A 12,338-nucleotide genomic window follows, 5' to 3' on the forward strand; every position below is an offset into this window, starting at 1 on the left:
CCTTCTCTCTAATTTCCTTCTCCTTCAATTAACCCCAGCACTCAAAATACTTTGATTCCATGTAGAAGTATACAAGAAGTATATTATAGGATAGTATTTATTTATTTTGTGCCAGTGGTGGAGCTTGAACTCAGGGCTTGGACGCTATCTCTGAGCTTTTTCTTTAAGGCTGGCACCCTATCACTTGAGAAATACAGCTCCACTTCTGGCTTTTTGTTGGTTAATTGGAGAAGTTTTGCAGACTTTCCTGCCAGGACTGGCTTTGAACCTCAATCCTCAGACCTGTCTTCTGAGTAGGTAGGATTACAGGCATGAGCTACCTATGGTTGGTTAATATTGTTTTAAACATTGATTCACATCTGCCTATGAATGTGATGTCTTTTCTTACAGGGAGAAAGTACTAGGGTTTGAACTCAGGATCTCTTCATTGTTAAACAGAGGCTCTACCACTTGAGCCATGCCTCCAGCCCTTATTGTCTTAGTTATTTTTCAGTTAGGGCCTCTTGATTTGCCTGGAGTTGACCTGGACTGAAATTGTTCTATCTATAGTCTCTTGTGTAGCTAGGATTTTTTTTTTTTTTTTTTGCCTGTGCTGGCCTCCAATCTCTATCCTCTTGATCTCCAAATTCTGAGTAGCTGGAACTATAGGCATGAGTCACCACACCTGTGTGATGTCTTGCTCTTAACAATTGACAGCTCTATGCAAATATCCTGATAAGAAGAATGGAACAAGGGAATTCTGTGGGGGAAATGGCATGTATGTAGTATCCCAAAGTCATTTATTTTTAAACACAAATGTTAGGAATTTGAACTTGACAGTTTTTTTTAAAGAGAGGAGTTCATAAGAAAGCACACCAAAACTGCCGGTCACACTGCAAATGCCTTCCTATTCCAAGGCTGCAAACTATGTGGATATCAAGTGGGTATTTCTCTTGCAGCACTACATTTGAGATCAGGCTGCATGTTTAGCCATGTCCAGATTTAAATAGGACTAGCAGGATACAGGACTCCTGTAGTAATGAATGTGTGAATGGAAACACAAGCAGCTCTGAGGGTGCTATCCTAATTTAGAACCCAGAAATCATAAACATGTTGAGGCCATCCTTCATCAATCTCTTCAAAGCAGGACACATGTACGTGTTATCTGTCTATCTACTTCTACCTACCTACATATCTACTCAGGACGTCAAGCTCTTTCTTGGCTTTTTCACAGAGTGAAAAGGTTGGTGTTCTACCACTTTTTGAGTCAAACCTCTCCTTCTGGCATTTTGTTGATTAACTGGGGGTAAGGATCCCTGGGCTGGCTTTGTACTGAGGCCCTCAGATCTCAGCCTCCTGAGTAGCTAGGATTACATGTGTGAATCACCAGTGTCTGGAGGAAGCATTTATTTTTTTAAAAACCAGTTGAATTTCCAATGCCAATGAAATAGTATTTTCCCTGAATAGTACCATGAGTGAGATAAGTCAATTGAAAAATAAATGAGAGGCAGCCCCAATGGTTCTTACAGGAAAGAGGAGCAGCTGTTAATTCAGAGACCACCAAGATGAAAGTGAAAACAATTAACCTGCCTTTCCTCCCTCCAGTCAGCCTCAGACTTAATTTGGGATGTGTTCTTTTTAGGTATAAAAAAAACGGACTGCCACCTGTACATTCAAATTGGACCACCTTCCCAGGCAGGCGAAGCCATTAGGGTGCAGCCAGGCAGCTGGGACAGCTCTCAGCCCTGACCACAGCCACTGGCCACTGCCTTGCTCCGGAAAGCATTCTCCCAGCCTCCACCTGTCTGCCTTGCGGTTCTGTCTTGTCCCCAGTTCCAGCACACGCACAGCTCCTTTCCCCTTCAGGGTGCAGTGCCAGGAAGGCTGTGAGCACAAAGCTCTCTGCTTTGACATAAAGTTCTCCTCTTTGGTACAAAGTATTTTTCCCTTATTTGAGCTGTGAAGTCTTAGGGGAGAACTTGCTAAGCACTGGGCCAGAGAGAATTCCCAGTGATTGATGGTGGCTGACAGTTGCCCTGTATGGATTTCTACATAATTTAAAGACTTCCAGGAGGAAACGCACAGACCATGCAGTGAAATTTCTTCATTAAAAAAAAATGACAAAATGATCACCCCAAACACAGTTATTTTAGGATATTGTCTATGGGGTTTGGACAACTGTGGACTGGCATGTGTCTACTACCACTGTAGCCTACAGACAGGAGTTTCATGGTCCCCAGATCCTGTGCTCTGTCTATTCATGCCTTCCTCCCTGCCAGTCCTGCAGGGTAACAATGGGTGTCATTTCACTACAGATACAATGTATCCTGTGGCGGGAGCTGTTGATTAAGGGGGAGACTATATGTGTGGAGAGAGGGTCGCAGGACAATTCTGAGCCCTTCACTTAATTTTACTACGGAACTAAAGCTGCAGTTCTAGAGCTTGAACTCAGGACCTAGGTGCTATCCCTTAGCTTTTTCTGCTCAAGGCTGGCATTCTACCACTTGAGCCACACCTCTACTTCTGGCTTTTTAGAGGTTAATTGGCAATAAGGGTCTAATAGATTTTTCTGCCTGGGTTGGCTTTACAACATAAGCCCCAGAGCTCAGTCCCCTGAGTAGCCAGGGTTATAGGTGTGAGTCACTAGCACACAGATAAAACTGAGCTTTATGTAAAACAAAATTTAAAAACTCTTTTAACAGTGTTTTTGTTTTACTTCACAGGTTCCTATGAATTGAATATTTCCCAAACATGAAGATAACATTTGATCTGCTCATTTATTTTAATTATAAGAAATTCATAGAAATATAAACTACAAATATACTTAAAAAGTGGCAGCCCAGAACTTACTAATCATATAGGCGTTCTGATTATTTCAACTGCATAGCAAAAGAATAACAAAGAAGACACACATCTAAGCAAATGAAGACATGAATGTTATTTAAAATTTTTTCATTAAAAAAAAATCCAGACAATTCCCAGACGTAATAGTGTGTGAGTGAGTGTGTGTGTGTGTTGTGTGTGTGTGTATGAACTGGGGCTTGAACTGAGGTCCTGCCCCTTAGCTTTTGTACTCAAGGCTGATGCTCTACCACTTGAGCCACAGCTTCTCTTCCAGCTTTTGGGGAGTTTTCTGGAGATAAAGGTGTTCTTGCCAAGGCTAGCTTCAAACACACGTGTATTTCAGTCTCCTGAGTAACCAGGATTACAGGCAAAGGACATTGGCCCCGGCAGCATTTTAATAAGGATGTTTGCTTACTTCTCTAGTTCTTCTTAAAGAATAAACATAAAACAAAGAGGAAAACGTATTATTGCAAGCTATATTAATACTTCAGAGTGATCATTTGAATTTCTGGGTCTTCAGAAATATTGCTTTATAAAAATCAAGTTCTGCTTAACTGGAGGTAAATGGAAATCCAATCAGACTGGAACCCTTCATTCTGCCTTTGGCTGCAGATGATACTTTTGTGGCTGGAAAAAGTTTTCCTCGATAGCATCAACAAGTTCGTTCAGTTCCTTCTTCAGCTGCTCAGGATCACTGGGAAAAAAGGAGAAATCCAGGACAATGGATTATTCTAACACTATTCATTATTTCAAACATTCCCTCTATTGACCAAGTGCACTAACCCCAACAGGAAGACCTAATCAGAAAACAGAACTTCAGTAACTCATGCATGGGGACATATCTGTTGACTGTTGGAAAAAAAAAAATCCCAATGAAATATTTATTGTTTTTCTTAAAAGTTTTTCCAAGTTCTTAACTATAAACCAAATTATCTCTTGTTCTTTGCATTCAAATTTGTGTGTGTGTGTGTGCGCATGCGCGTGTGCACGCTTGTGCGTGTTCTGGTCCTAGGGTTTGATCTCAGGGCCTGGCTGCTGTCTCCTTTTCACTCAAGTGTTCTACCACTTGAGACACAGCTCCACTTCCAGCTGTTTGCTGGTAAACTGGAGGTAAGTGTCTCAGAGACTCTCCTGCTTGGGCTGGCTTTGAACGGTGATCTTCAGAACTTGGCCTCCTGAGTAGCTAGGATTACAGGTGTAAGCCACCTGCATCTGCCACATTAGAATTTTTAAGAGGCACAATTTTGGGCCTACCATCTCTAGATTTCCAATACATGTACCTACTTGATTCCAAATCCTGCTGAACTTTTACTCAGAATATACCTGTGAGTCCTTAATCTCCTGGGCTTAGTTTGCCCCTAATATGTACGAGTCCACCATCAGGGGAGAATCTGCTTGCAGGTCTGAGCAGTCAAACACCAGGAAATGCTCCCTTGAGAAGTAATTTATATTGGAAACAAACAAAAATGGTAATAACTAAAGTATAAACAAAAATCTAGGGAAATTGATCTAAGAAAATCAAGTATTCAAAGAGTATTAAACCCCCTCATTTACATGTGGCAAATAATCCATAAAACTGGCTCTGGGCTGGGAATATGGCCTAGTGGTAAAGTGCTTGCCTCGCATACCGGAAGCCCTGGGTTCAATTCCTCAGCACAACATATATAGAAAAAGCCAGAAGTGGCGCTGTGGCTCAAGTGGCAGAGTGCTAGCCTTAAGCAAAAAGAAGCCAGGGACAGTGTTCAGGCCCTGAGTTCAAGCCCCAGGACTGGGGGAAAAAACAACAAAACAAAAAAACTGGCTCAGTTACACAGGTTTGTAGGAGCTTATGGAGCATAGGATGAGTTACTGTATGTTCAAACAAAAATACCTGGATTTTAAAAAACAAATGCTTCACAATTTCCTTTATTTTCAACTATCTGCAAAGTTTATACGCAAAGCTCATTTGAATGGAAATGGCAGTCCTGGTAATTATGTGAGCTTGTTTTTATCTTGCAAGAGCTAACTAGCACAATGAAAGCAATCAATTTGATTATAGCCATTGATTGTGACTCCACTAGGGGCTAGTAGCTGTGTGCCCTGGGACAGTGAGCCTCAGCCTCTGAGGTCTGGATTCCTCATTTGTAAAATTGGAATGAAGTCTTTACCCTCTTGAGAGTTGTTATGCAGATTGAGATACATTACATAAAATAATTAGCACAGAATCCGGCCCAAAGACCTTGCATAAAGGTACCTATCATTGTAATTATTTTATCCCTACTGACAACATATGTATAAAACATCTCATAAATCCTAGGAATTACACTAGTTGCTTTTCCTTCTCCACAAATATGCCTTGAAAAAAGAACAGTTCTCAGGAAGGTAAATAAAGTAATAATTATTCAAAAACAAAACCTAAAATGGAAACTCAAGGAATTTACTGTTAACTACTATTTGTTGATCTGGTATGGTTTTAGCCATGGTATGTATGTCTATTCCTTTAATGTTTCTGACATTGCATTTACATCATTTTCATGATGGGGGAAGGCAAGATCAGTACTACTGCACATGATTTAGTAATACAATAATCCCTAGAATGGTAATATGTCTTACTCTTCCCCATTCTAATACTAATATGATACAGCGGTATCGCCACACACCCCAGTAACCGAATCTAGGGTTTTGAACTGGCTGGGCAAGTGTTTTACCACTTGAGCCATACCTTCAGCCCTAGAGCTTTTATTTACTTATTTTAAGCATAATTTTATTGTTATTATTAAGATGTTGTACAGAGTTACATTTCATCGTAAGTGAAGTAATGAGTACATTTCATTTTTTGGATAATAATAATTCCAGAGCTTTTAATACAGATAAGACCTCATGCTAACTTTGCCTAGACTAGCCTTGGAATACAATCTTACCTCCACCTCTGGAGTAGCTGAGATTACAGATATATTCTCCATCAAGTCCAAAATACTTTGGACATAGGTCCTTGATAACTTTTTCCTGGGCTAGCTTTGAATCTTGATCCTTAGATCTCAGCCTCCTATGCTACTAGCTCTTGGATATCCAGCTGGGCTTTTTATTGGTTACTTTAGAGATGTCTCTCAGATTTTCCTACTTTACTGACCTAAAATTAAGATCCTCTATATCTCAACCTCCCGAGTAACTGGGTAGAGTACAGCCATGAGCCATGGTGCTTGGTCATAAATGTTTTAATGTGCTCATTCAACTACTCTTGTTTTTTTGGAACTTTGTTACTGTTATTTAATAACATTGGGAGAAGTTTCCTTGTTCTTAGAGGATGAAATATTTTGAAGTGAACGATCATGAAGTCTATAACTTTAAAATGGTTCAGAAGGAAAAAAACTATGTATGTGAGAGAACAGATACTATAAAATGCTAGTGACAGGTTAATGTCAGCAACCTATGCCTCAGATCTATATTCATAAGTAAAGTTTACTTGAGATACAACCTTGCCCATTTCTTTATAGACATAGCTTCTCCGGCATTTAGCTATGTCTTTACTAATAGGTGCGCCATGACATTAGACACACCTAGTGCATAATGTCTCACTTCCTTCATAAAGAGGAACAACATTCCAAATGAATATAATAAAAGAACAATTTTTAAAAAAAATTTGTCAGCAACTTACAAACAGATATCTGAAGTTCAGTCCAATAAGTTATTTGAAATTTTTAAGTAATAGCATTGAGCCATAAACACTAAAAAAGAAGAGACATGCTAGGCCCTGGTGGCTTATGCCTGTAATCCTAGCTACTCAGGAGGCTGAGAACTAAGGGTAGTGGTTTGAAGCCAACCCTGGGCAGTCCCTGTGAGACTCTTATCTCCAATTAACTACTCAAAAACCGGAAGTGGCACTGTGGCTCAAAATGGTAGAGCGCTAGCATTGAGCAAAAAGGGGCAGTGCCCAGGCCCTGAGTTCAAGCCCCACTACCAACCAAAAAAAAAAAAAAGAAGAAGAAGAAGAGGAGGAGACAAGATGCCGGGAAAACAGATCTTTTTAAATTGGACTAAAGTCCTTCGTTGTTTTTGTTTTTTGTTTTTTGTTTTTTTTAAAGAATGCATACAAGCCAAGTGCTGGTGGATCATGCTGTAACCCTAGCTACTTGAGAGGTTGCAAATGCAAAGATTATGATTCAAGGCTATCCTAGGTAGAAACATTCACTTGGTTCCTTCTCAACCCACAGTTGGAAACTGCACAGCACACCTGTCTTCCCAAGCAACCTGAGAGACTGAGAATGGAAGGATCCAGGTTCCAGGCCAGCCTGAGCAGAAAAGCCTGCAAAACTCATCTCTCTAGACAAGAAGCGGGACATGGTAGCATGTTCTTATGATCCCAGTAATGACAGAAAGTCTAAAAATAGGCAGATCATAGCTAGGCAAATGTCCATCTAGGAAGTGAAACCCTTATCATAAAGAGTACCAGCACAAAACAGGGCTGGAAGCAAGGCTCAACAGTACAGCTCCAGCCCAAGGAGCAAACCCCAGCACTACCAAACATAAATAAGAAAGGTGCAAAGAAATGTAAAACTACTAAGATGAGAATTACAAGGAAATGTCTACGGAAAACTGTATTCAATATGGTTGAAAGTAGCTTGTTAGCTGGGCACCAGTGGCTTACACCTGTATTCCTAGATACTCAGGAGGCTGAGATCTAACATCACGGTTCAAAGCCAGCCTGGGAAGGGAAGTCCATGAAACTCTTATCTCCGGATTAACTACCAGAAAATCAGAAGTGGCACTATGGCTCAAAGTGGTAGAGTGCTAGTGTTGAGACAGTGCTCAGACAGTGCCCAGGCCCTAAGTTCAAGCCCTATAAGTAGCTTATTATTTGTATTTGTGTGTGTGTGTGTGTGTGTGTGTGTGTGTGTGTGTGTGTGTCCTAGGGCTTGAACTCAGGGCCTGGGCACTATCCCTGAACTTTTGTGCTCAAGGCTTGTGCTCTATCACTTGAGCCCCAGCTCCACTTCCAGCTTTCTGGATGGTTAAGTGGAGTTAAGGAGTTAAGAGTCTCATGGACTTTTTTGCCTGGGCTGGCATAAAATCCTGATCCTCAGAGCTGAGCCTCCTGAGTAGTAGGTGTGAGCCACCAATGCTCAGCAGTAGCTTATTATTTAACCCTATAGGAACATTGATAAAAGCATATTATTAATAAATTATTGACAATTTAGGGGCTGGGGATATAGCCTAGTGGCAAGAGTGCCTGCCTCGGATACACGAGGCCCTAGGTTCAATTCCCCAGCACCACATATACAGAAAACGGCCAGAAGCGGCGCTGTGGCTCAAGTGGCAGAGTGCTAGCCTTGAGCGGGAAGAAGCCAGGGACAGTGCTCAGGCCCTGAGTCCAAGGCCCAGTCCAAGGCCAAAAAAAAAAAATAAATAAAATAAATAAATAAATTATTGACAATTTAGAATTCATAGAAAATGAATTGCTTTTATATGTTGACTTCATGATTGAATTTTTTGCCCCCCCGAATCAAATTATTAAAAAAAGAGACATTTAATTCAGTTATTGAAGTAATTCTGGTATTAAAATCTATTTTATCTACTATGAAATTTGTAAAATCTAAAGAGAGGTCAAGCATTTTAGTAAAAATTTGTCATTCAAATTTTGATATGCTGCAAGATTATGGGCTGCATGAAGTCTGTAGCCTTATAGGTCTTTTTTCTTTAAGAAGTAACAAAATTGGGCTGGGATGTATGTAGCACAATGGCAAAGCACTTGCCAAGCAAGCGCAACATCCTGGGTTTGATCCCAGTACTAAAAAAGGAAAGATTTTTTTAAAAGCACAATTTAAAAACAAACAAACAAAAAGTAACAACATGTCTACTAATTTTCCCATGGACTATATTGTTGCAATGGTAATATTTTGGCTATATTAAGTTAAATATTATTTAGACTAATGTCACTTGCTCCTTTTCACTCTTAAAATGTGGTAATAAATAAATAAAATACAGTTAGTGGGTCCCCCCTCCCCCCAGTACTGAGGTTTGATCGCAGGACTTCGTGCTCACTCAGCTTGCTTGCTCCGTTGGTGCTCTACCATTTTCATCATTTTGCTTGTTATTTTGAAGATCCTAGCCTCTTAGTAGTGTGGATTATACATGTGAGCCACCAGAACCCAGCTGGTAGAAAACTTCTATTTGCATCTACAGCTTGCAGTTGTTTTCTATGAGAGAGCTCTGACTTCACTCAGCTTCGAAGCACGCTGCTGCTTCTCTTCAGCATGGAGAAGGGCACTGCACACTACAGATTGATGCCAGGTCAAGAGTTCACGTGCAAGGACGTGCACCATTTCATGCATGAACGTTCAAAATGGTACCACGGCTGGAAGGAGAGCAACTCAGGCTTTCTGAACCTAAAGCTCCCAACCCCCCCATTTCTTTGACAGCAAAGACTCCTTCTGATGTGGTTCTTTATCATCCCTGGGCTAAAGTCTCATACCTGTACAGGTACTCAAAGATCTTTACTGAATACACATGGAACAGATTTTTATCAGAGACTTGGGAAGGCCACAGGATAATTAATAATAATAATGCCACAGGTTAATAATAATGATGATAATAATAATAATAATTATAGGACCCAGAAAAGAGTTCACTTTTATTACTGACATTAGAAATGTAATTTTCCCATAATAGGAAAGGTAGGTGGGAAGTAAGCAAGCACTAAGAGTCCTAGAAAGGAATAAAAAGAAAAGAAAGAAAAACTAAGCATGCTTATCCCTGGATAAGCATTGTTTATTCAAGCATTTATTATTTATTGAAGGACTGTTCATACCACAATGTGGCCACAGGTTAATTAAACAATACCTTGGAAAGATGCCACACTTTTACCTAGCACTTGACCAGAACTAGGAGGCTCGGGAATAAAACCTTCACTACCTGCGGTCCCGACATACCTGTTGCCGGGTGGGGCACAGAGCTCGGCGTAGTACTTGATCTTGGGCTCTGTCCCACTGGTTCTCATGGTGGCCACACCGCCATTCACAAAGGTGAATGTGATCATCTGGCTGCTCTTACTAGTGGGAAGAACCTAGGAATGAATTCATACACATTGTTACCTACTTCCATTGTAACACAAGCCCTTATGGCCTAGCCAATCCTTCCCTCTGGATAAGCAAGAAAATCATGCCAAAGAAATATACTGTGTAGAAAAGAACTTTTCCTGTATGAGTGTGTGTGTGTATATGTGCACGCACGCATGCAGGCACGCATGTGCTGGTACTGGGGCTTGAACTCTGAAACTTGTACTCTTCCTTGGATTTTTTTTTTTTTTTTTGCTAGTTATGGGACATGAACTCAGGGCCTGAGCACTGTCCCTGGCTTCTTTTTGCTCAAGGCTAGCACTCTACCACTTGAGCCACAGCGCCACTTCTGGCTTTTTCTATATATGTGGTGCTAAGGAATCGAACCCAGGGCTTCGTGTATATGAGGCAAGCACTCTACCACTGGGCCACTTTCCCAGCCCCTTGCTTGGATTTTTTTGTTCAAGTCTGAAACTCTACCACTTGAGCTGCAGTTCCCCTTACAACTTCTTGTTAGCTATATGGAAGTTAAGAGTCTCTTGGATTTGTCTGCCTGGGATGACTTTGAACCATAATCCTCAGGCCTCAGCATCCTGAGCAGCTAGGATTATAGGCATGAGCCACCAGCACCTGGTAAGAAAAAAAAAAACTCACTCATGTGAATGATTACTATGCAGTAATAATAGTGTAAGAACATTAAGTAACTTTGTAGACTAGATTTTTACCTCCCTTGATCTACTGAAGTTACTAAAGCTTTATTCAAATGAAAATGTATCATTTCACAAGAAACTGATTTCAAATGAATTAATAATGCACTAAAAATTACAAAGTGCAACTTTTTATTGTGTTTAAGTAGTTGTATAAAGGAATTGCCTCTCAACAAAGCAGTTTGTGAAAACAACGCATCTTGATCAATGTCATATCTTTCAATATTCTCACAAAGTGAAACTTTGCCAAATAAAGGTTCATAAGGATTTTTTAAAAATAAAGCTCTGGCTGCTGTATTTGTAGCTGACAGCTCCCTAAACTCCACTGGAATGATAACAGATGTAATTTGCTAACCATAAACAGAAGGAAAGAGGATATGATAGTTGATTGTCTCTCAGTGACAAGTCGAACATACCCAACAACCCATAAATACAAACCAGCACACATCACCATGATGTCTGAGAGCATCAAGTTTAGAAAAAAATTCCTAAAATCTCCCCAGAGAGGAAAAAAGCAAGGGCTGAGCACCAGTGGCTCATGCCTGTAATCCTAGCTGGTCAGGAGGCTGAGATCTGAGGATTGTGGTTCAAAGCCAGCCTAAGCAGGAAAGTCTTATCTCTAATTAACCACCAGAAAACCAGAAGTGGCGCTGTGGCTCAAAAATGATAGCGTACTAGCCTTGAGTGAAAAAGCTCAGGGACAATGCCCAGGCCCTGAGTTCAAGTCCTACAACCAACAAAGAGGGGAAAAAAAGGAAGAAAAACAAGTTATGAAGAAATGGCTAAGTATGGCACTGACATCTCTGTATGCAGTATACAGCAGGCCTCAACTACTGGCTGAAGGAAGAAATGAGTGGATGCTTAAGGTAATGCTGGAAAGCCAAGCTGTAATGGAGCAATGCTTTAAAAAATGAGTCAAAGTATGAGGACATAATTGGATATTTCCAGAACTAAATGCTCCTAAAACTTGACCCCACCTCTTTTTTTCAGGAAGCCATTAGCGGATGTAATACAGGAAAATAAATAAAAAGAAAGCCAGGGTGTTCAGAATAGGAGTCTCAGCCATGGCAATTGGCATTCTCAGGATGACATTTGGAGAAAACAGCTAGCATAACCTGGATGAGGGAGAGTGTATGGGGGGAGGGGTAGAGTGGGAGTCCACTGGAGATAAAATGGAGACTCCAAAATAGCAGAATCCTTTGATCACATGGAAAATATTACCAAGAGTCATTTGAAAGATTTAGGAAGAGCTGGGGACAGCTGGATGGATATCGAGGCAAATGAAAGGACAAAGCAACTGTTAATTACAGAAAATACATTTTTTTCTCAAAGAAAGTAAGCCTCACCAAGAATATACTATTAGCTAAGCAGCAGGCCACAGTAATACTTACCATAATGATAAAAGCTTGGAATCTTCCAGGGGCTGGTGAATCACACCTGTAATTCTAGTTATTCAGGAGGCTGAGATCTGAGAATTGAAGCTCAAATCCAGCCCAGGCAGAAAAGTCTATGAGACTCTTATCTGCAATTAATGAGCAAAAAGAAAAATGGCTCAAGTGATGGAGCCCCAGCTTTAGTGCAAAAGCTAATGAACAGTGCCCAGACCTTCAGCTTAAGCCCCAGTACCAGCAACAAAAATAAAATAAAATAAAATAAAATAAATGTAGAATCTGATTTGGTAGGGCAGAGTGGGGAGTATGTAATGCAGGAAGTATAAGAACCAAATCCTAACTGCAAGATACAATATGGAAACACTAGAAGAAATAAGAGTGGAAGT

The 12,338-nt window shown here is 40.5% G+C and overlaps 1 protein-coding gene across 1 annotated transcript in view; it reads right to left on the bottom strand.

The window, feature by feature from the left end:
• Positions 1-3,074: 3,074 nt before the first annotated feature.
• Pgm2 (phosphoglucomutase 2) overlaps positions 3,075-12,338 on the bottom strand; it is a 33,721-nt gene continuing 24,457 nt past the window's right edge. Inside the window, exons 13-14 of the mRNA XM_048364427.1 lie at positions 9,729-9,862; positions 3,075-3,517 (exon numbers count right to left, since the gene is read on the bottom strand). Of these exons, the coding sequence (XP_048220384.1) occupies positions 3,415-3,517; positions 9,729-9,862 (237 nt within the window). The 3' untranslated portion in view covers positions 3,075-3,414. The remainder of the gene's footprint in view (positions 3,518-9,728; positions 9,863-12,338) is intronic.

Source organism: Perognathus longimembris, chromosome 16 (assembly GCF_023159225.1).
Source record: "Perognathus longimembris pacificus isolate PPM17 chromosome 16, ASM2315922v1, whole genome shotgun sequence".
Taxonomy (NCBI): domain Eukaryota; kingdom Metazoa; phylum Chordata; class Mammalia; order Rodentia; family Heteromyidae; genus Perognathus; species Perognathus longimembris.